Source organism: Artibeus jamaicensis, unplaced genomic scaffold (assembly GCF_021234435.1).
Source record: "Artibeus jamaicensis isolate MK-2021 breed Jamaican fruit bat unplaced genomic scaffold, CSHL_Jam_final contig_332, whole genome shotgun sequence".
Classification (NCBI taxonomy): domain Eukaryota; kingdom Metazoa; phylum Chordata; class Mammalia; order Chiroptera; family Phyllostomidae; genus Artibeus; species Artibeus jamaicensis.
The window spans coordinates 33,528,176-33,553,246 of record NW_026521788.1 but is presented as its reverse complement, the minus strand read 5'-3'; the positions used below and the strand labels follow the sequence as shown (position 1 = coordinate 33,553,246).

At 37.1% G+C, this 25,071-nt stretch overlaps 1 protein-coding gene across 4 annotated transcripts in view; it reads right to left on the bottom strand.

The window, feature by feature from the left end:
- NRG3 (neuregulin 3) overlaps positions 1-25,071 on the bottom strand; it is a 1,193,746-nt gene that overhangs the window by 276,242 nt on the left and 892,433 nt on the right. For all 4 annotated transcript variants that reach the window (XM_053663970.1, XM_053663971.1, XM_053663973.1 and 1 more), the window contains exon 3: positions 21,041-21,114. In XM_053663970.1, the coding sequence (XP_053519945.1) occupies positions 21,041-21,114 (74 nt within the window). The remainder of the gene's footprint in view (positions 1-21,040; positions 21,115-25,071) is intronic.

Here is a 25,071-nt window from a genome sequence, read left to right as displayed (position 1 = left end):
CAGTAGAGGGCGCCCCCATTTCCCCGCTCTGACCACGCTCCCACATACAGCGTCACAACCCAGAGACCTGGGAGTCCAAGGCACCCCTTCTCACACTTAAAGGGCCAGAACAGACCAAAAATGTCGCGAGTTCTCAAAGCCACAGAGCCCATAGACCTAAGCGACGAAGAAATAGAAAAACTCTCAGATGTACAGTTTAAAACACTGGTCATCAGGATCCTCACAGAACTGATTGATTATACCGACTAATTAGACAAATATATGAAGGCAAAACTAATTGAAATGAATGGAATTGCACAGGACACCAATCGCGATGAAAAGGAAACTGGGACTCAAATCAATGGAGTGGACCAGAAGAAAGCAAATAATGGCCAAACAGAAAAGAGTCAGGAAGCAAGAATTCAAAGAAATGAGGAGAGTCTTAGGAACCTCCAGGACATCTTTAAACGCTCCAACATCCGAATTATAGGGGTACCAGAAGGGGGAAAGGAACAGCCACCAGTGGAAAACTTATTTGAACAAATAATAAAGGAGAACTTCCCCAATCTGGCAAAGGAAATAGACCTCCAGGAAATCCAGGAAGCTCAGAGAGTACCAAAGAAGTTGGACCCAAGAAGGAACACACCAAGGCACTTCATAATTACATTAGCCAAAATTAAAATGAAGGAGAGAATCCTAGAAGCAGCAAGAAATAAGGGGAGTGTCACCTACAAAGAAGTCCCCATCAGACTGTCAGCAGATTTCTCAAAAGAGACCTTACAGGCAAGAAGGGGCTGGAAAGAGGTATTCCAAGTCATGAAATCCAAAGACCTACAACCAAGATTGCTCTATCCAGCAAAACTTTCATTTAGAATGGAAGGACAGATAAGGTGCTTCTCAGATAAGATCAAATTCAAGGAGTTCATCATCACCAAGCCCTTATTATATGAAATGTTAAAGGGACTTATCTAAGAAAAAGAAGCTAAAGAAACATGAACAGTGAAAGGACAACAAACTCACAGTTATTAACAACCACACCTAAAATGAAAGCAAACTAAAAGGACAGCTAGATCAGGAGTGGAAACATAGAAATGAAGATCTCAAGGAGGGTTAGCAACAGGGGAGTGGGAGGAGGAGAAGGGGGGGAGAAGGTACAGAAAATAAGTAGCATAGACAGTAGATAGAAAATAGATGGGGGGGCAAGAATAGATTGGGAAATATAGAATCTAAAGGACTTGAGACACATGATCATAAACTAAATGTGGGTAATGGTGGGGATGGGGGGGTAGGGTGGAGGGGAATGAAGGGGGGAATAGAACAACTGTAACAGCATAATCAATAAAAAAATATATATACATAAAAAAAGATTGGTCTCTCATAGATTTTTAATGAAAGCGAAAAATAAATTATGGATCCTGGAGAAAGTTACATCAATGTATGAATCATGTGGGTGGTGGGCAGTGCGATCCTCATGCTCAAATAACAAGCAAAATATGAATAGAGAAGTAAAATGAAAAATATTCTATGTACAAAATGAAGATATATAGAGGACTAAAACAATGCAGGCTTCAAACAGCTTTTCTGACTGGTAAGACCACAGTTAGGATCTCTGAAGGATAGTGAGTGAGAGGTAGAGCCTGAGCAACCATTCTGAGCTGGAGGCCTCCCTAATCAGGTAGCCAACCAGGCTGCTCAAATCCCAGCTCATACCAATCACAGCTGTAGGTGCTTTGTAGGCAGAGAGCAAGAGCATGGCGAGGATTTGTTCAGGAAGGGGTTACTGCATGGGCAGAGTGGAGGCTTAACAATAGCAAACTTCTGATTCCCAAATGAACACAAAAAACCACAGCAGGACCTGCTCACTTAGCACCATGGCTGGTCTCCCCCATACAATTGGCTTTAAACCTTCCCTATTCTGCCAGAGACTAAAGTGGTAATCAAAAAGATAAAACTACATAAAACCAGACTGTATTCTCCTTCCTTCATCCTGGTCCTGAGTTTTGTACATGGACCCATCCCTACACAGTCTGTCAGAAGACACCTCAACCTCCAATGTAGCCAGAGTCTGGAAAGTCAAATAGAAAAATAATGATGCTCAAAGGAAGGGATGCTCAATGTGAGAAAACATAATTAGAATTTTATGAGAAAGAATCACTGTCAACTTTAAAAATCTCTTCATTTTTCATTTTTATACTATATAAACTATAGGGTTCAAATTCCATCCCTAGCACATATTAAATGTGTATTTGTACATTATTTTACTTGTATCAACTTATTTATTGTAAAAAGGGGGTTTTATTGTAAATGCTTCATAGATGAATATGAAGATTATCTTTAAAATGCTTACTGCAATGTCTTGCACACTATAACCACTAAAAATTTGTTATTCTTGTCATTCTTTTAATAATGATTAAAGTAATATATAGGAAGTAATAAGTAGGAAGTTAGGAAAATACAGAAATATATTAACAAGAAAATTATGTGTACTACATTTTTCAAATTGCTTTCAAATTTTTTAAAATAAATTAATTAATTTATTTTTAGACAGAGGGGAAGGCAGGGAGAAACAGAGAAAGAGAAACATCCATGTGTGGTTGCCTCTTGTGTGCCCCCAACCAGGGACCTGGCCCACAACCCAGGCATGTGTTCTACACTTGGAATTGAACAAGTGTCCCTTTGATTTGCAGGCTTGTGGTCAATCCACTCAACTATACCAGCCAAGTCTTCAAGTTATTTTTTAAAAGCAACTGTATTTGCCCTCACTGGTGTGACTCAGTGGATTGAGTGCCAACCTATGAACTAAAGGGTCACCAGTTTGATTTCCAGTTTAGGGCACATGCCTAGGTTGCAGGACATATCCCTGGTTAGGGTGTGTGAGAGGCAAATGAGAGTCATCTGATCCATGTTTCTCTCAAATATTGATCTTTCTTTTCCCTCTTTCTCCCTTCCCCCTTCTCTAAAAAAATAAGTAAGTAAAAAAAATAAATAAAAGCACATGTGTTAAGTGTAAACATATATATTTTACAAATGTGGGTAACCTGCTTCACATTTTTTGTCATTGTGCTTATTTTTAACTATTTTACTCTCTATTGTAGATTAGGTGATAAGCAATATAGTTGCTTTATTCACACAATATATATTGTTTTATATCCTACATTTTATTAAGTATTATACAAAGCTTGTTTTTCAATAGGTGTTCTAAAATGGAGGCATAGGTGGAAACACTGTGCCTCCTCCCACAACCAAGTTTAAAGACAACAAAGTTTTAGTAACAAAAATGCAACCAAAACACAGAAAATTGAACTGTACGGAAGTCCGACAACAACGAACCATTCAGCCAGATCTGTAAGAGGGGCACAGTCAGTGGCTGGTGGAGCGAGGTCGCGCAGGAAAAAGTGGCCAGACCAACCCAGGTTTGCAGGCAGCAGTTGAAAGATCCCAGGTGTGGGGTGGCAACTGGCAGACCCAGTGAGGGCCTGGATTGCTTGTGGGAAGCAGCAGAAGGAACTGAAATCTGAGAGAGAGCAGAAAAAATTCCATTGCTCCTCTCTGACCCCACCCCCACATAGAGTGTCACAGCCCGGCAACTAGGTTGCCCTGCCCTGGTGAACACCTAAGACTCCACCCCTCATATGTAACAGGTATGAACAGATGAAAACATTATGGCTCAAGAAGAACAGCTCAAAGCCCCAGAGCCAATACTTCTAAGTGACCAAGAGATAGCCAACCTATCCTATACATAGTTCAAAACACTGGTGATCAGGATGCTCACATAACTGGTTGATTTTAGTCACAAATTAGAGAAAAAATGAAGGCTAAACTAATTGAAATGAAGGCAAATGCACAGGAAAACAATAGCGATGGAAAGGAAACTGGGACTCAGATCAAGGGAGTGGACCAGAAGGAAGAAAAAAATAACCAAACAGAAAAGAATAAAGAAACAAGAATTCAAAAAAATGAGGAGAGGCTTAGGAACCTCCAGGACATCTTTAAACATTCCAACATCCTAATTATAGGGGTACCAGAAGGGGAAGAGGAACACCCACGAGTGGAAAACTTATTTGAACAAATAATAAAGGAGAACTTCCCCAATCTGGCAAAGACAATAGACTTCCAGGAAATACAGGAAGCACAGAGAGTCCCAAAGAAGTTGGACCCAAAAAGGAACACACCAAGGCACATCATAATTACATTAGCCAGGATTAAAATGGAGGAGATAATCCTAGAAGCGAGAGATAAGGAGACAGTCACCTACAAAGGAGTCCCCATCAGACTGTCAGCTGATTTCTCAAAAGAGACCTTACAGACAAAAAGGAGCTGGAAAGAAGTATTCTAAGTCATGAAATCCAAAGACCTACATCCAGGATTGTTCTATCTAGCAAAGCTTTCATTTAGAATGGAAGGGCAGATAAAGTGCTTCTCAGACAAGGTCAAATTCAAGGCTTTCATCATCACCAAGCCCTTATTATATGAAATATTAAAGGGACTTACCTAAGAAAAAGAAGATAAAAAAGATGAACAGTGAAAGGACGGCAAACTCACAGTTATTAAGAACCACACCTAAAACAAAAGCAAACTAAGAGGACAGCTAGATCAGGAGCAGAACCATAGAAATGGAGATCACATGGAGGTTTAGCAACAGGGGAGTGGGAGGATGAGGAGAAAGGGGGAGAAGGTACATAGAGTAAGTAGCGTAGATGTTAGGTGGAAAATAGACAGGGGGGAGGGCAAGAGTAGTGTGGGAAAAACAGAATCTAAAGAACTTGTGACACATGGACATAAACTAAAAAGGGGGATGGTGGGGGAGGGGGTGTGCAGGATGGAGGAGGGGAATGAAGGGTGGAAATGGGACAACTGTAATGGCATAATCAATAAAATATATTAAAAAGAAAAAGAAAATATGTGTAACAAATTCTATATATACATTATTAAAACATCATTAATCAATGAAAACACAACCTTGTAAAAAACAAGTAAAATATATGGAAATAACATTACCAAGAGTCAAAGATGTTATAAATTTTTATAGTATTTGTTTATAGAATTGAAAACCCACAAACAGTACTACATATGTATAATTATGAAGTATATGATTAAGATCTCTTTTTATATCAATGAATGAAGTTCAGAGTATTAATTCAGTAAATTCTGTTGGGAGAATTATAGAAAGAACAAAGGTATGTTTACCATAGGGTAGGGTATAGAGGATTGGTGAACAAGGTGAAGAGGAATATAGTCAATAGTGCTATGATCAGTTTGCATGGTGACAGATGATTACTAGAATTAGTAGGATTACCACATTGTAATGTATTAAATGTTGAATCACTATATTGTACACTTGAAAATAATAAAACTAATGTAATATTACATACCGATCATACTTTTTTTCTGATCCTTTCACTTCATTTTATTGCATACATTCACTGACACAAAAATTATTTTAGTACATATGAATTAATACCTTTTATATCTTTTCATAGTAAGAAAAAATTTTGTCTATTTTTCACATCTGGGATAAATATGCTATTCCATGTTCTTTTTAAAGTCAACTTTAAAAAACCCATTTGGGATTTATTGTAATATGGTATATGTAATTACATATGGTATATGTAATTGTTGTAATCCTATTAATATCATACTTAATAATTAAAATTAAAATAACTCTATTTTTGGCCTTGGAAATTGAAGTTTTGAAAGTGTCAGTGACTTGTATGAGACTACACAGCCAATAACTGCCATTGGAGGTCAGTAATTCTGAGGGAAGACAGTGGTGAGACAGAGGGAAGCAGAATCTACTTCCCTGTACATGGGTGAAATACCGGCTGATCTTCTGAGGAACAGAGTGAACAGTCAGTGGCACACTAGCATCTATGAAGACTGGAGGCCAAAAAGTGTAGAGGACATTGCAAAAGCAGATGAGTACATGGGAGCTGTGAACACCAGTATATCTTCTGGAAGAGTAAATCCACCAGCAAAGGAACCACCAACAGATAACTAAGAAAGAAGGTGAAGGAGGGAGTGAAAGCCTCATTAACCTCAACTCAGGACCAATCTGGAAACACAACTAAATGGTGGAGAAATAACCCAGAAGAAACAACTGAAAAAGAGGGAGGGAGAAGCATCATAACCACATACAGAGAGAAGAACCAGCTTCAAAACAACCTGTCCACACCTGCACAACATAATACAAGATGTGATGGATGGAGTGACACTGAGTCAACCAAATGGAGGGAAAGACCCATCAAAGAAAGACTTAGCAACAGTCAAAACCCAAAGACATACAGACAGCTAATATAAACAACAGCCCAAGACCAGCGAGCTCAGGAGATCAAGGAGGCTGTACCACTGAATCTCACATGCTTTCTACCATTGAAGTTCACATCGTAAACACAGGGAGTTGGGACAGATCAATTTAAGAAGCACAGGCTAACAAGAAGAGTCTCACAAACAATGAAAAGACAAAGACATAATCCCCAAATGAAAGGAAAGGAGGAAGCCTCAGAAAGAATGCTAGATGAAACAGGAAAGTCAGCTATCAGATATTGAATTCAAAGCACTGGTTATTAGGAAGTTCAAAGAGCTCACAATGAGCTACCGGAAACTACAGAAGAACTACAATGAACTCACTGCAAAATATATCAACATGAAAAGGGAAATAAAAACTATCAACAAAGGCCAAGAGGAAATAAATAATACAATTTCTGAACTGAAGAACACAGTAGAAGGAATCAAAAGCAGGATCAATTAAGGAGAAAATTGGATCAGTGAGCTGGAGGACAAGGTAGAAAAAAAAAAAAAAACCCAAAAAGGAGAAGAAAAGGAAAAGAGACTCAGAAAGAGTGAAGAAGGATTAAGGGAAATGCAGGACAACATCAAACATAATACTATTTGCATAATGTCTCTTTCTGGGATACCAGAAAGCAAAGAAGAAGAGCAAAAGATAGAAAACCAATTTAAAAAGTAATGATGAAAAACTTCCCTAATTCAATGAAAGAAAAAGTCACACAAATCCAGAAAACACAGAGTCCCAATCAAGAGGAGCTCAAAGAGGCCCACTTCAAGACACATCATCATTAAAATGGCAAAATTCCAAGACAAGGAGAGAATTTTAAAGGCAGCAAGGGAGAAACAGGAAGTAACATACAAGGGAGCCCTGATAAGGTTAGCAGCTGACTTCTCAATGAAAATGCTCCAAGCAAGAAGAGAATGGCAAGAAATATTCCAAGTAATGAGAGCTAGAGGCCTACAACCAAGGCTACTTTACCCAGCAAGGATCTCAGTCAAGATAGAAGGCCAAATAAGGAGCTTGGCAGACAAAAGAAGTCTAAAAGAATGCATCTCCACCAAACCAGCTCTGCAAGACATGCTAAAGGACTGCTTTAAGGAAAGGAAATAAGAAAGAGAGAGAGAAAGAATCACAGGTATGAAAATGGCTACAAATATCTATCAATAATAACCTTAAATGTAAATGGATTAAATGCTTCAATCAAAAGACACAGAATAGCTGAATGGGAAAGAAAGCCTGATCTACACATATGCTGCCTACAAGAGACCTATCTCAGGACAAATGACCGACGCAGACTGAAAGTGAAGGGCTGGAAACAAATTTTCCAAGCAAATGGACAGAAAAAAAAAAAGCTGGGGTAGCAATACCCATAGCAGACAAAATAGATTTCAAAAACGGCCACAAAGAGAGACCCAGAAGATCACTTCATAACACTCAAGGGAAGAATCCACCAATAAGACATAAACATTGTAAATATATATGCAACCAACATAGGAGCATCCAAATACATAAAGACAATCTTGGAGGACTTTAAGAAAGATATTGACAGCAACACATTTACAGTAGGTGATTTAAACATCCCACTCTCAAAAATGGGCAGATCTTCTGAACAAAATATCAACAAAGATACTGTGGCATTGAACAAAGCCCTAGGTCAAATGGACTTAACTGATATATATAGAGCCTTTCATTCCAAAACAGCAAATACACATTCTTTTCAAATAAACATGTAACATTTTCAAACATAGACCACATGATAGGACACAAAACAAGCCTCAACAAATTCAAGAAAATTGAAATTGTACCAAGCATTTTCTCCAACCACACGGGACTGAAACTAGAAACCAAACTCAAGGAAAAAACCAAAAACATTCATAACTAATGGAGATTTAATAGCATGCTGTGGGGGTGACTTTGACGTCACGTCCCCCTGTCTGCCAAGATTGAAAGTAACACTACCAAGACATGATCTGCTTGGGGAGGAGAGGTGGCCAGTTTCTCACAGAAAAAAAGGCCAGGATCCCCTTCCAACAGGGGCTTTTATTGGGTTGTAATACATAGGAATACATGGCAGCAAGGATCAAACAGTAGATAACATTTCAAAGAAATTTGAGGGCTTAGTCTGAGTCAGTGTATGTCAGGAAAGGGGGTTGCAGAAACTTTGGGAGACATACTCATGTCCTGCTCAGATCCTCAGCATATGAATGAAAGCACTCTTAGCAAAGCAGATTTCACAGGACTTTTAGGAATTTTTTCTTATGCCAGATTTCTCCCCAGATACCGCTCTAGCAAGGCAAGGAGATACACTTCCTCCCCATCACAGGTTTTCAGGCTTAAGTGGATTAGAGCCAGAAAGCGCCTCTCCCAGAGGACATGGGTACTCAGGCTATGTCAGAATAGCTGGGGGGGGGGCAAGGGTCCATCGGTCCCTCTTTGTCATAGCCCCCCAAGTCCTTCCAGGATGGCCTCCCAAGTGATCATGTCTGGTTTAAGTTGCCCCTCACTGTGAGGAGTCTTACCTGTCATGGACATTGACCATGCTTTATGAGCAGGGGAGTAAGCTGAGACAGCGTTTGATACCAGAGACAAGCTTTGTCTCTTTCTGGTTTGCATTCTGTAGGTCACTCACTCATCCTTGGCCATGGAAGGCAGTTACAATTCCTGAAACCAGGCAGAAAGGTTCCCAACAGCATGCTATTAAATAATAAATGGCTCAAGAATAAAATTAGGGAAGACATCAAAAAGTTTCTGGAAACAAATGAAAATGAAGTCACAACAAAACTTATGGGAAACAGTGAAGGCAGTCCTGAGAGGGAAGTTCATAGTGATATACACCTATGTAAAAAAGGTAGAAACTTTTCAAATAAACATCCTAACCCTAGGCCTACAAGAACTCAAGGAACAACAAGAAAGACAGCCCAGAGCAAGTAGAAGGAAGGAAATAACCTAGATCAGAGCACAATTAAATGACACAGAGACTAAAAGCACAATTCTAAGGATCAATAAATCCAGGAGCTGTTTTTTTTAAAAAGATAAACAAAATTAACAAGTCTTTAATCAGGCTAATTGAGAAAGAAAAAGAGAGAGGACCCAAATAAACACAGTGAGAAATGAGAGAGGAGAGATTACAACTGATACCACAGAAATACAAAGATATTGTAAGAAATCACAACCAATAACTATATGCCAAGAAATTTGAAAACCTAGGTGAAATGGACAAATTTCTAGGAAGATATAATCTTTCAAAACTGAATGAAGAAGAAGCAGAAAGCCTGAACAGACCAATAATAGCAGATAAAATTGAAACAGTAATCAAAAAGCTTCTGACACAAAAAAGCCCTGGACCAGATGGTTTCACAGGAAAATTATACAAAGCATTTAAAGAAGGGCTAACCCCTATCATTCACAGATTATTTCAAAATATTCAAGCCCTGGCTGGTGTAGCTCAGTGGATTGAGTGCAGGCCTGTGTATCAAAGGATCATGGTTTGATTCCTAGTCAGGACACATGCCTAGGTTGCAGGCCAGTTCCCATCAGGAGACACACGAGAGGTAACCATACACTGATATTTCTCTCCCTCTCTCCTTCTATTCCCCTTTAAAGATAAATAAATAAAATATTTTTAAAAAATCCAAGGAGATGGAAGACTCCCAAACTCTTTTTATGAAACTAGCATCATTCTAATCCCAAAATGAGATAAAGACATAATAAAGAAAAAAAACTTCAGGCCAATATCGCTGATGAACATAGACACTAAAATCCTCAAATAAATATTGGCAAACTGCATCCACCAATATGTTAAAAAGGTCATACAGTATGATCAAGCAGATTCATTCCATAGATGCAAAGATGGTAGAATATTCACAAATCAATACACATAATACATCAAATAAACAAAAGGAAAGTGAAAAATCACATGATCATATCAACAGATTTGGAAAAAGCATTTGATAAGGTACATCACCCATTTGTGTTAAAAACACTTAGCAAAGTCGGAATAGAAGGAGCATTCCTCAACATAATAAAGGCCATATATGAGAAACCTACAGTCAACATCATACTCGACGGGCAAAAACTTAGAGTTTTCCCACTATGAAAAGGAACAAGACAAGGATGTCCTCTTTAGCAATCCTGTTCAACATAATATTGGAAGTTTTAGCCATAGTGATCAGACAAAAAAATGAAACAAAAGGCATCTGAATTGGAAAAGAGGAAATAAAACTGTCATTGTTTGTAGATGATGTGATAGTGTACATAGAAAATCCTATAGACTCTACCAAAAAAATACTCGAACTAATAAGTGAATTTGGCAAAACAGTGATATACAAAGTCAATATTCAAAAATCAAAGGCACTTTTGTACACCAACAATGAAATATCAGAACCAGAAATCAGGAAGAAAATGCCATTTGGTATAGCGACAAGAAAAATTAAGTACCTAGTAATAAACCTAACCAAGAGGGTAAAAGACCTGTACCCAGAAAACTATACAACACTGAAGAAAAAAGAAGTAAGGAAGACACAAACAAATGGAAGCATGTATTATGTTAATGAATTGGAAGAACTAACATCATCAAAATGTCCATACTACCCAAAGCAATTTATAGGTTCAATGCAATCTCCATTAAAGTACCAATGACATATTTCCCGGATCTAGAGCAAAGACTTCAGAAATTTATATGGAGCCATAAACAACCCCGAATAGCTGCAGCAATTTTGAGGAAAAAGAATAACATAGGAGGGATCACAATACTTCATATCAAACTGTATTATAAGGCCACTGTAATCAAAACCGCCTGGTACTGGCATAAAAACAGTCACATAGACCAATGGAACAGAATAAAGAACCCAGAAATAAACCCAAGTCTCTATCATCAATTAATATTTGACAAAGGGAATAATTATTAAATGGAGTAAAAATAGCCTATTCAACAAATGATGTTGGAAGAGATGAACAGCTAAAAAAATGAAACTTGACCACCAACTTACACCATATACAAAAATAAGTTCAAGGTAGATAAAAGACTTAAATATAATTTATGGCACCATTAAAGTCCTATAGGAAAATATTGGCAGGAAATTTTCAGACATTCCATGTGGCAACATCTTCACTAATATGTTTCCTAAAGCAAGGGACATAAGGTAAGAATAAACAAATGGGACATAATCAAATTAAAAATCTCCTGCATGGCTAAAGAAAACAGCATTAAAATGAAAAGAGAAAATGAAATGAACCAACTATATGGGAAAACACATTTGCCAATGATATCTCAGGGAAAGGTTTGATCTCCAAAATCTATAAAGAAGTCACATGACTCCCTCCAGGAAGACAAAAAACTCAGTTAAAAATGGGCCAAAGACTTGAACAGACACTTCTCTAAGGGGGACATATAGAGGGCCCAGAGATATATGAAAAGATGCTCAGTATCACTAGCTATCAGAGAGATGCAAATTAAAACCACAAGGAGATACTACTTTACACCAGACAGAATGGCCATCATAAACAAACCAACAAACAAGTGTTGGAAAGAATGTGGAGAAAAGGGAACACTAGTGCACTGTTGGTGGGAATGCAGACTGGTGCATCCACTGTGAAAAACAGTATGAAATTTTCTCAGACAACTAAACATGGAATTGCCTTTTGTACCATCAATTCCAGTACTGGGATTATGCTCTAAGTGAACTGAAACACCAATCCAAAACAACCTATGCACCCCAAAGTTCCTAGCAGCCCAATTTACAATAGTCAAGTGCTGGAAGCAACCTACATGCCCACCAGAAAATGAGTGGATAAAAAACTGTGGTACATTTACACCATGGAATTCTACACAGAAATAGAAAGAAAGAGGTCTTACACTTTCAACAGCATGAATGGAACTGGACAGCGTTATGCTAAGTGAAATAAGCCACATGGTGAGGGACAAATACCATATGATCTCCCCTTTAACTGGAACATAATCAACAAAAGAAAAAAATAAGCAAGATATAACCAAAGACATTGAAATTAAGAACAATCTAACAACAATCAGAGGGTAGGAGGGAGGGGACAATGTGGGGAAGGGGTTTCAGGAACTACTGTAAAGGACACATGGACAAAACCAAGGGGGGAGGTGGAAACAAGGGTTTGGCTGAGGTGGCAGGGAGTGGTGGGGGAAAAATGCAGACAACTATAACTAAACAACAATAAAATAATTTTTAAAAATAAATAAAATGTATAGTAAAATATAAAATTTAAAATGAGAAAATTTTATGAAAAATGTAAGCCACATTAATGGAAAACTCTATTACTTTTATATCATGGTTAAAAGTATCACATTCCTAGGATAAATGAAGTCACATTTAAGAGAAATGAATTTTATCTTTACATTTTATTTATTTTTATAAAATTGCAGTGTCAAAAAATAGCTTTATTTTAAAAAATATTCTTCTTTCAAAGTACATACTATATACCTTTCAAGTAGGTTATGACTATATACAACCATATGTGCAAGCATGATAAATAATAATACATTATATACATAATAAAATTTAATAGCAAATTTGTAAAATATTTTATTTTATGGTGAAGTAATCCCAAGTATTAACACAAATGAGCTTTTTCTAAAATAACTGATTGATTAATTGATTATATACAAGATAAAACTTCTGTATGTTTCAAAAAACATGATAAAAATCAATCAAGAGTAATCTGGAAAAATAACAACATATATGATATTGCAAAATTTATTATACTAAGTAATAAACTTCCTTGAATAGGACAAAAATTATAAGATTGCAGTAAATAAAAAAGAGTTTTTAAAAAATCATAAAAGTAGCCCTGGCTGGTGTAGCTCAGTGGATTGAGCATGGGCCTGGGGACCAAACAACCATGGTTCGATTCCCAGTCAGGGCACATGCCTGGGTTGCAGGCCAGTTCCAGCAGGGGACACACAAGAGGCAACCATACATTGATGTTTCTCTCCCTCTCTCCTTCCCTTCCCCTCTAAATATAAATTTTTTAAAATGTGATTTAAAATTTTTTAAATCATAAAAGTAGTAATAAAACTGATCAATATACACATAAAATATTTAATTTTGCTGCTAATAAAATATCTATTTAAAATATTAGTGAGATAATTTTCCCAATAAAAATAACAAATAAAAAATACTGTTTGGTTCTCATATTATACTCATGGAAGTGTTAATTAATGTAACTTTTCTTGAGGAAAAGTTACTGAAGTGTATCAAAAGTCTAGAAATGTATCTTTAAGAAATAATCCTTACGTCAAGGTAGAGAATTATTCATAATGCTTGTCAATCTTTGTAATCATGAAAAGCACGTTATATAACCCAGACTACATGTTTGGTAAAATAATTTATACCATATGCTTATAATGTTATACTTTTTAAAGTAATAGTTTAGCAGAACATAAAATGACATATTGTTGTGGGAAAAGTGTCACACTGTATAAAGAGAAAAAGCATATTACAAAATATATAGAGAATGATCTCAACTTTGTAAAGAAAATGAGTATTATTATGCAATGAGATGTTAGCATTTAATTCTTCCTACCTCAGATTTGATTTAAGGTGTCAATATAATGGATAACAGATAATGAAGTGTGAGACAAGTCACCACTTGCAGAATTTATAAAGTAAATAATCAAATAATCTAAACCATTCCATAACACTTGACCTCCCTTACTGACATAGACAGTACAGGAAGGGCAGGGGAGAGATGAGGGAGAAAGCCATTCTGGTCCTTGGGGCCTGGTCACAGAGGCATCTGAATGCCCTGCTCTCTAGAGCAGGTTGAGACAACATATGTTCTATTAGGTCCTGTGGACTAGCTAAGGCCCACACATGAGAAAAATGGATTGGGGTTGTTCTGAGACCAGTGCAAGAAGTCCCAGAACAGGCAGGTGGACACTCCTTCACCTTCCCCAGGTAGAGTGGAACCCCTGGCAAGCCAGAGCTAAATTAGGAGAAGCATTAGTTAACAAGTTGAAGACAGAGCAAAGCAGGGGAGCCAGCTGTGGGAGGCAAGGACAACTGTGCTTTGCTCTGGACCCATGAGCCCTGGTTTCAATGTAGTGGTTAATACTGAGTGCATACATTCCACATGAAAAGTCTAAAATTGTTGGAATGCTATGCACTAAAACAATTATTTATGATTACCTCTGAATCAAAGGAATTTTTTTTCTTGTAAATAGAGTTATCTTCCTAATGTTCTAGAAATGGTATGTATTTGCATGATTTATTGGTAAATGTTAGGTCCTTTACACAACTTAAAAGGGTAGAATTGATAATATTACCAGTCAGATATATGAAAACATTATAGATCTTATAGAATTTATGGACTTTATGAGGTTCACACAATCAGGGTCCAAATCTGATATCTATTACTCCTCATTCAAGGCCAGAAAAATGGTAATAAGACTTAAAGATTTTAGGTATGAATCCATTCTGCTAATAATGTTTTATGGCTACTGAAGGGCAGAGTAATGTAGACCTAAATAGTGTGAGCAGATTCCAGTCTAGAAGCATCTCTTCTCGTCACTATAGATTAATGGACCACGAGCAAGTGGTGATTAGTCTATCCTTTGTGCCCTCAGAAATATTTTGTTTCTCCATCTAATTTATTAATGTAAATTTCCTTCCCAGGACTATGTTACCTCCATATAGTCCTTTATACTTGAGTGTGAATCACACTTGTACAGCCGGGCAGTGTGCAGCCTGTGCAATAGTACACAGCCACAGCACCTCATGGGAAAATCCCACTGCAGTGCTTGGACCTAGATGAGCCTTTCCTAAGCAAACTCAGATCTCCACTTTGCAATTTCTTTAAGCTATCTTTTCTTTTATATGTGTTCTAATTTGTACCTGTTTCTATGCAACTAAAGATAGTTGAGATCAGGTAATATGACACATGCTTATTAATCCCTGACAGCACCTGTCTCAGGGCCTTGTACACCATGGAGTTATAAAGGTAGCAATAACAGTTAAAATAAAAACCAACAATAGTGGTAATAACTGATAACATTTATTGAGCTCTCCCTATATGCCAAGCACAAACTGTTCTGAATGGATTATTTTATTTAACCCTATTAATAACTCTATTCATTAGAGACTATATAATCTTATTTTATAAAGAAGAAAACCAAAATCCATTAAAGTTAAGTAACCCATCCTATCAAACTATTAGTAAGATTTTGAATGAAAAAAATACTCCCATCTCTTGCCTTACATATAACACCCTTTGGAGCCTATAATTCCATTTAAGTAAATATAGTTTATTAAATTATTAGTTTATTGATATATAATCATTTACTAAGATGACTAATTATTGTTTGAATTCACAGAATGATGTACTTGCTATGTGCTTAATTGGGCAATAAATGTGCAGATGAATAAAAGGATAGATTATTGCAGCTGTGCATTTGACCACACGTCTGAAGGCCTTGCAGGGATAGCCTGTTCTGTATTGTATCCTTTTTTTTTAAACCAAAATTACCAGAGGATCCTTCCATAGATAAACTGAAGCTCAATTATCCTGTGATTTGCCCAAAACAACATTGCTAGGAGCAAGTGGTCAACAGATTAGAATCAAGACTTTTAACTCCTAATTAAAAGTACTTTTCATTATATTTTTCCATCTAATGGTTGATAGAAAGGATATTTTGCTATATGTCACATGAAATTGGAAAAAACAAGAGAACAGAGCATGGGTGTCTTTGAAAACTCCCACTACTACTCATCAAAGAGATCTTCTGCATCTGCTCAGCCAACTCCTGCCCCATCTCCAGGGCTTCAGACTGGTTCTTTTATGGTGCTCTCAGGTTTCCTTCTCCCTCAATATGACACACAAAGGAGAGCAGCTCTGCCCTGAGCTGAATGGTCTGGGCACTGAAAAAGTGATGACTCAATAGGCTTCCTGGTACCCAGGGGAGGAGACCCACCATGCTCAGACCTGAGGAATTAGTTGTCCCTGAAAATTATTTGGATTGGGCTGTGTTGACCAGTTCACTACCTGGAACTCCCTCATAGACTACAACCGCATGCCATGACAAACTGAATTTGGGGTTCACAAAGTGATTATTCCTGGGAAGTTGGAGAGAAACACAGTTTGGAGTCATGGAAAGTCTAAGCCCATATTATTATTTTTTTCTGCTGCCTTCTCCTTATCCAAGTCTATACCAGGCTCTAGTATCATACAGGGCACTCTAAGAGCAGAGTCTGATTTCTAAGAGCCAAAGAAGCCAAAGTATGTATGTAAGACAGTACTGTTAAAGTAATCAGAGTTGTTCATGCTAAGCCTCACATTAGCAAAGCTAAATTTACCTAAATTTCTATGCTTAGTTCTCCCGGAAAAGGAAGGCCTATGTCAACCAATCACTGCTTTCCTGCTCAGCACAAGTTACCTGACCTAGTTCAAAGACTCCCTCTGCTCCATATAATGAAAAGTAACCTTGTTTTAACCAATCATCAAACACCCAGTATAAATTCATTTGCCCTGCTCATTTTGGTCTATAAAAACCTCTCACCTTGTACAGCTCATCAGAGCTTCTTTCTGTCTGCCAGACTGCATGCTACCTGATTCATGAATTGCTGAAAAAAGTCTACTGGACCAGTAGACTGTCTGTGGAAAATTTTTTGACAGTTTATATAGACTAGAGTTAGATCCTCCCATGGTGAAAATCAGATGACTGACATTTGGGCTGTAAGCTCGATGACAAAACTTGGGCCTGCAGACTTATCACCTACTGCCAGCCATGGGGATACGGGTGTTGGATGTTAATGTGCAGAGGAAGGCACACTGAGGTCTGAAAATGGCTGCCTTCACTGAACACGACTAACTTCTGGCCCCCGTACCATTCTTTGATTCTGCTCCAAATCTATTCTTTTGACCAGTGATGAGATCAGGATCTTGGTGATAACTCAGGTTGGCATGTACTTCTAGGAGGTGAGACATGAAAAATATCTGCCTAAGTCCTTGGTTAACTCATGGTTCTTCAGTTCTATCTAGCTTTTCTCTAAGGCTAGAGACAGAATCTGACCTGGGTAAGTATGTGCAGTAAGAATGAGAAAACAGGACAGGAGTCCAAGGGACTGCTTCTAAAGTAATTGCATTAGAAACCCTCAATACCATTGCTCTGGGCAGCATTGACAGGGAGCAGACACATGCACTTCAGCAATGCTACACTAGCTGATGCTGTTTCCTCCACAGAAAGTCACATGTCTTGGTCCTCACCAAAGTCTGCTCTTCTCACTGTTTTCCCTACTATTCATCCTTGTGGTCAGAATGTGGCTATGTATATTGAATGCGTGTGAGGGTTTGATTAACCTGACAGCTATGTGATTTAGATATCCTTTTTAGGAACTAACATCAAGGCACTATATAAGTTTGATACTTGTGTGTATATATTTTCCTGAGTGAAGTTAGTTACTGATTTTTTGTGGGGGGAAATATGTTTTTGGAATAGCAGGTCTGAAGCCACAGTGAAGATACTGGTCATAGCCGCAATTGGGCCTCTTAGAGTAACATTCTGGTTTCATTTCCCCAAATGCATATAATTTGGTGTTCTATTATTACTTTTTAATTAATTGGCAAAGATGCACATTTCAGATCAACTTTGCATTGCCTGGGGGAGAATAAAATGGAAGCTTCCAATCCTCTGTGAGTTGGAATTTCACTAAACACAGCATGCATTCAGCAAATGGACAGAGAAGGAAAGAGGAAGAAGCAAGAGAGAAGAAAGAGAGTCAGAGAGAGAGTGTGGGAGGGAAGTTATTTCCTGAGCACAGAGTCATTCCAAAGATATCATGAGCAGCAAATTAAACAATCCTTCAGCAGGAATTTTGACAAGAAAATTTCATTAGGGATTTAAATCTCCATGGAAGCTCAAGTTGCTGCATTAAGATATGAAAACTCTGCAAATATTGTTCCTTAGAATAATGTTTGCTGCAGGTCATTGAGTTTTAGTCAATGAAATTTAGAATGATAAATGTCATATTGAAAATCACTGGAGGAAGGGGGGTTGAGGGAAGAAAGGAAAAAGCCCTGCAATTGGGAGCTCAGGGCCTGGAGTGATTTGAATTGGAAGGTAGCCTTCAGTATTACCTAGCTGTGTGACCTTGAGCAAGTTTATTTAACATTGGTGAGGCCTAATTTCGTCATTTATAAAATATGAGCAATTGCCGGTAACTCTCTGCTAGCCTATGATCATGAGGGCTTTAATGAGGTAATCCAGGTAAAGCCTTACAGCAAATTGCCTGGCACTTGTAAATTTTAAACATATTAGTGTGATTATAACATAGGATGTGGCCTAATATTTATCTGTCACTGACTTTTTGTCAGTCTTTGTTATACCAACCTACCAGTATGTTATTGCCATCCATGAGATGAAAATCCTGATGCTTGGGCCATCTAAATCTGCTGAGGTCATGGAGTATCTCCACCAGAATCATGTTTTTCTCCTTCACTAGCCTGTGGAGGCCTTTGAGATTAAATCCTGTTTGCGTACCTTTGTAATAAAAGAATCTAACTGATTAGACGGACATTGGTGGGTGCTTAGACAATATTTGTGAAATGAATTAGTGATTACATATCTAAATGGATGCATGCATTTGATTCATATACTCATGTGACATTTTTCAGAAAACAAACAAAAAAATTCCCTATACTTCCATAACCCAAATTCTGAAAGTACCCTTTAAGAATTTTAGTGTGTTTTTTCCCATAATTGTACCAAAGGATGTTTCTGTTATAATTTTATATGAAAATAATTTTCTATCTTGTTTTTCACTTAATAAATATTTCATACAGCTTTTATTTTCATAACAACTAAATAAAACATAATATATATCCCATATAATGTTTCACTTAAATATAGTCTTGCTGGTTTTAGAGTGTGTTCATTTTTCACTATTATGAATATTGTTGTAGTAAACATTTTTATGTACATAAGGCATAGATTTTCAGGATTAGTGACTAATCATGGGATCATTTTTCTTTGAGGAGCACACAGTCTTCATGGTGGGCCTCATCTTCAACCACTATAGTGGTGCACTATCATATGCAATTGGATGACAAGGGTTTGATCACTGTTTAAAAAAGACTATTTTATCCATTTTGTACCACATGCAAGCCCTGCCCCAGGACACTGTACTTGATATTCACAGATATATATGAAAAGAAAAAGGTAAGAAGGGAACAAAGAAGGAAAGCAATGAGGAAGAAAAAGAGGAAAGAGGTGAAAGAGGAAGGGAAAGAAGAGAGGAAGAAAGGGAAGAAGGAGGCATGGAGAGAAGAAGGATAGTGGGAAGAAAATAATGAAGAGAAGGAAGTAAAGAAAAAATAGAAGGAAAGATAAGGGAAGAGAAAGAAAAAAGGAAAGAAAGAAAAATGAGGAAGGAAACTGGTTAAATCAGACAGAATAAAAAATAGAGAACAAGAGAAAGAAAGAAATCAGCAAACCAATTCTTCTATGTAAACTTTGTCTCCAAATATATGTCTCCAGTCGCAGCCATACTTTCCAGACATCTGCTTAGCATATGGCCAAATCACAATACTACACATTCTAGTAACTGCCCCCAATCTGGGTAGTTTCTAGAGACCAGGGCCTTGCATTTCACAAAACAGAGAGAATTCATGGCTAGCTTGGTTGTTAGCTTTTAGACAACCTTCACTTTTCTCAAGAATTGCTAACTGCAAAGGAAAGAGTAGTTAGTTAACACTGTATGACTTGCCTTGCCAAGGTTAAGGAAAATATTTTACCTTTTAAAAAAATTACATTTTTCTGATGAAATAAAGATAGAAATTGAGAGGAAGAATGAAAATATGCTTTTTTAAAAAGATGTTGAAAGATCTCTAGACATATTCATTGTGCTGCAGCATGAACACTCACAGCGGGGGCAACTTCTGTCTGTTGTCAATGCACTATATTTTTCTCATATTTATGTTGCGCATATTTGGTGTTCAGAAAACCATAATGTTGCCTTTACGATTTGGAAGTGCCTGTCATCTTCACAGAGTTAAATTGCTGATTCAATAAAAGTTCTCTTTCCTTAGTAGTGACTCAATTACAGCAGTCATGGAAGGAGCAGATTATTCACAGGTAAAGTAAACATTTCACATTTGACCAGAATTGGGCATGTTGGTATAGAGCGTTACTTTTAATCCATATAGGAAAAAAAGACACTAATGACTAACAATATTTCTTAGTGGGAAATTGTCTTCATTCATGAATGGAAAATAAAAGTCATTACTAGAGTAATTACTGATATGCAAATGATGGTGCTAAAAACGGATCTCTCACAATTTGTTTGAAAACTTGTTATATAATTTTATATGTATATTTTCATATTTCAGTAAGGTAAAAGGTGAATAGATTTAATGTTATCACACATTACCAACTAGAGGTTGGTACTTTAATTTCAGTAGTTTTTAGAAATTCATCTAGATAAATAATAATTCCTTTTGTTTTTCAATACCCTTGATTTCCTAATGGGGTGGTAGTGGGGGGTTCTGAAAGCTAAGGGAGCAGGATTTGATGACATTCCCAGCACAGATTAGTTGGCAATGGAGTTGAATCTGAATACCAGGCCCTATGCAGAAGACCTGGCCATAGACCTAGTCCTGAGCAAGCTTTGAAAATTAATATCTGTCACCTGCTTCCACACTTGGGAGCTTTCAGAGATGAGTGAATGCAAGGCAGTCTTCAGCTGAGTTAACAACTGTCACATGGAGCAAGGGCTGCCGATATACTGTGTTAGAGAAGAAAAATGCTTGACCTACTTGGATCTGATAAGATGGAATCAGTTTTTGGCAGAAATTGATCACAACGGACTCCCTGGTAGCCTTCTTTGCACCTGAAAAAAGGGGATAAATAACAAACATACACATGTGGTTATGAAAGTTTCAAGATTATAACAAGCAAAATAGCCCCTAATTACATAAAGCAAATAAATGTGAGAATGTAGCACATTCATGCTTTTGTATAATTTGATTCAGTCTGTTTGAAACAACAGGCAAATTTTAGACTCTATTTCTGTGCAAAAAAAAAAAAACAGCACGGCTTTGCTTTTATAATTTTATATACAATACTTAATGAGAAAATTAAATAGCTTTTTAAGATGCCCCTCATAGCAATTTCAATAATGGTTACCCTCATATTATAATTCTGGGTGCAGGTATACTTTTCTTTATGCAACATGCTCTAAAATGCTACAGGTGCCCTTTCAGAAACATCATATTGCAGGTGTCACTTTTCTAATAAAAAACATTTTCTTATGTAATGATAGATTTTGGCTACTGTTTATTTCTTTGTGTTTTATTAGTTTGTTTCTTTGCTCATTTTTATTTTTTTACTTTTTTATTGACTTAACTATTTTTCAAGTCCCTGTTAACTCATTGGCCAGAAACAACATTTATTTCAAATCTGTCAAGATTTCTATGTGCAAGGCTCACATTGTTCTGTCCTCATTTTCTCTTTTATATTCAGCAATCATGTGCAAAGTGCATGCTTCCTGCCAGGCATTGTACATGGCAACTTCCCCGAGGCAGGCAGGCACAATTAGGAGGTGAAGGAATTTGCCTGGAAGCACCTGCAATGAGGCATGTCATCTAGCCCTGACAGTTCTCTGTGAGTCCTCACACCACTTACGCAGGCAGAGCTGCTCAGCTGCCTGGGACAGCATTTCCTCACCAGCCAGCAGTTCAGTTCAGCAGTTCCAGGAACAAATGCAGCCAAGTGGTCCCAACCCCCTGCTTTGAAACAGCCTCTGTAAGGGAGATGTGGCATTCAGTGGTGGGCCTTGAAGCTTAACCTGTCATGCTTGAGTTAAGCTGGAAAACATCCATTGTTTTGTGGAATGAATCTTTACTACTTACAGAGAAGGAAATTATGCTGCTAGCATAAAAACCAGATTTAGAAAAACAATGGTCTGGTTGTTAGAAATCTAAGACATTGACAAAAGAATTTAAAGAGACCATTGTGTGAGAGATGGGGGCTGTGGATTCTTTCTCTAGAATAAGTTTTGTTTTCTGAGTGTAATAAACTATTAGATAAAGTGTATTGCAACTGGAGGAGTAACACTGAAAGGCACCAAGGTAATTTTTCTACCTTTCACTGTGAGTCATTCGGAATTCAGGTAATCAGCAGGTTCTACTTAGCACTTTGTTAGCCTGGAACTCTGAAGCATATATGGCAATTTTCCTTGTAGACTGAGGACAAAGACTTCTGATATGTGGACACTCCAGGTCCCCAACAGGCTATGGAAAAATTTGTTTAAGTAGTTACATATTTTTATTGCCTCTTTAAAAATTCATTTATTGCACTTGAAATAAAGGAGGTATATCATCACTGGGTTTATGTTGGTAAAAAGTCAGAAAATACTTAGGACTAGAGCACATTTCTGATTATAAAAATCCTGTTCTCTGGAAGCTAGCCTATTCTGTCAGTTTGTCTTTATTCATAATTACTGAACCATAGTGTTTTAATTTTCATTTTCTTATGAGTTATGTGCTGGGTGTGTGCTGTAGTGTGCATCCACATTTGAAGGTTTTTATTTTTGACATATGTGAAAAAATTTTAGCACACTTTAGTGTTTACAATTTCATTTAATATGACCTGTTAGCCTAGGGACATACTTGCTTTTAGGGAGAAGTGTTTCTTCTGTGTGTGTTTTGTTCTCATTTTTAAGGTTTTTTCATAACTTAAAATTCATTATTCCATTTTTGTGAAAGAGAAAATAAGGAAAGATATTTTAAAGTGTTCAATCATTAAACAATTTTCCGAGTTTGAACCCAGTTTGCAGTGTTCAGACCTCATGGGGTGTCAGGAAAAATTGCACAGTGAGGGCCCTCATCCTGTCTTCATACCCATGTGCTGTAGATAACAAGGTGTGATGATGGTGGAGCAGCCCACCCCCAGACAGGAGACCCATCAGAGGCTGTGTGACCAGATGTGCAAACCCCAATCCTTGGTTACAAAAACAGTGTTCCTGCTAATTGGTGCTGGGTTTTAAAATTGATGAATTAAAGTTTCCATTTCAAAATCACACACATGTAACCTTGATAAGTTCAGACCCACCCAAATGTACAGACAGAATGTAGCAAGCAGATAACACTAATGAAGTGGGCTAAATTTATGATAACATTCAAGACATAAAGCAAAGGAAAAAAGTCATAAGATACACTTGTATTTCGAAGATTGAGTTTGGCAGAACTTCTGACAGTGTGATAGAGAGCATGTCTATTGAGAACTATCATTGCATATTTGTTTTGTTTTGGGTAGGTGTTTTGGAAATTTTGAGAGTTGCTTTTTTCTTATTTAAGATTTATCCTTTCTGAAAGATACAGGTAAAAGAACAAGAGAAATCCATGTAATTAAAATTTTTTGTCCATTTTAATAAGGCATGCCTTAATAATATTTTAAAAGTGTATGTGTAATCTTTAATGGTATATATATATATATATATATATATATTTAAAAAGCACAAATTTTACCTTCACTGGGTTAATAGTCTATTATTTTTTACTATGTATGGCTTTCAAAACTCCACTCAGTTTGACCCCTCCATTTTCTGAATTTCTTTGTGACTGAAAACCCTTGCATCACGAAGATTTTATTAAAAATTGCAATATTCCCTGGTAGTGTTTTATAGGTAAGTTATGATTCTATAACTGGATGGTTAGCGAGTAGTTTTACAGCCTTTGGATAGGAAATATCAGCTATGAAACAACTACAGAGCAAATACAGTCTCCAAAAGCTAAGAAAATTTTTCCTTACAAAAAATATTAGTCTTAAATTTTGTGTGTTTATCAATTCTGAGGTGAAGGAGTTGTCACTTTGGAAATCAGTTGTCTTGATAAATGTTGCTTGTTTAGTCTATTTCCAAATTGAAAAGGCAGAGAGGAAGAGCATAGTTGAGGAGACAATGTCCAAAGCTAGGTAGGGCAGGTGAGAGGTTGAAAAGAAAACTCTAGTGGGTAACCCCAAATAAGGGAGATTGGCCCCAGGCAATGAAGTGGTGGAGAAGTGCTTGGAGACTCTGACCCGGGCTTAAGTATCAGCAAAGCATCTTCTATGCTGGTAAGCCACAGGGTCAAATCACAAACCAGTGTTCCCCTTTCTACAGAGAGAAGTTCAGCTGTTCAGTTTCAAATGCAGACATCAGTTTTTTTACTCCTTACATCCTCCAACTTTGCCCTCACTTTCCTCCCACTTGTTCACTTGTACCTAAAATAGCAAATCACTCCTTTAATTCATTTCCCTCTTCTACACTGTCCCTAAGGAAAATCCCAACTTTAGTGAAACATTTTAAAAGAACCACTGGGAAAAAGAGAAGAGAATAATACTGACAGAGATGAAAATATATCAAATGCATAATTGTTAGCTATATTTCAATATTTGTTTTGTCAGTGTGATAAAGCAGAAGTGATCAACAGATCACCCAGCCTAGATGTGGAGAATGCCAAGGAGAAGACTTCAAAAACTTCAGAAGATCATTTGCTGATATTTCCATAGAAATTGACATCCTTTGGCCAGCAGGATATGGTGACTCTGGCCCTGGGCCCACAATGCTAACTAACTTCACGTCGGTCTCATCTCTTCTCTTATAATCATCTGTCCGCTTATTTTTTAGAACCCATTTTCTGAATAACAACTAAAGTAGAGCTAATAATATTAGTAACTTTGATTGAAAATTGAATAACTCTCATTTGTGACCAGCAGTGTCCCTACATGTCCAGATTACTGCTAATTTATCCCAGTTTTTTTTTCTATTAGGAAAATAAAACCAAACCAAATTAAAACAACACAAAAA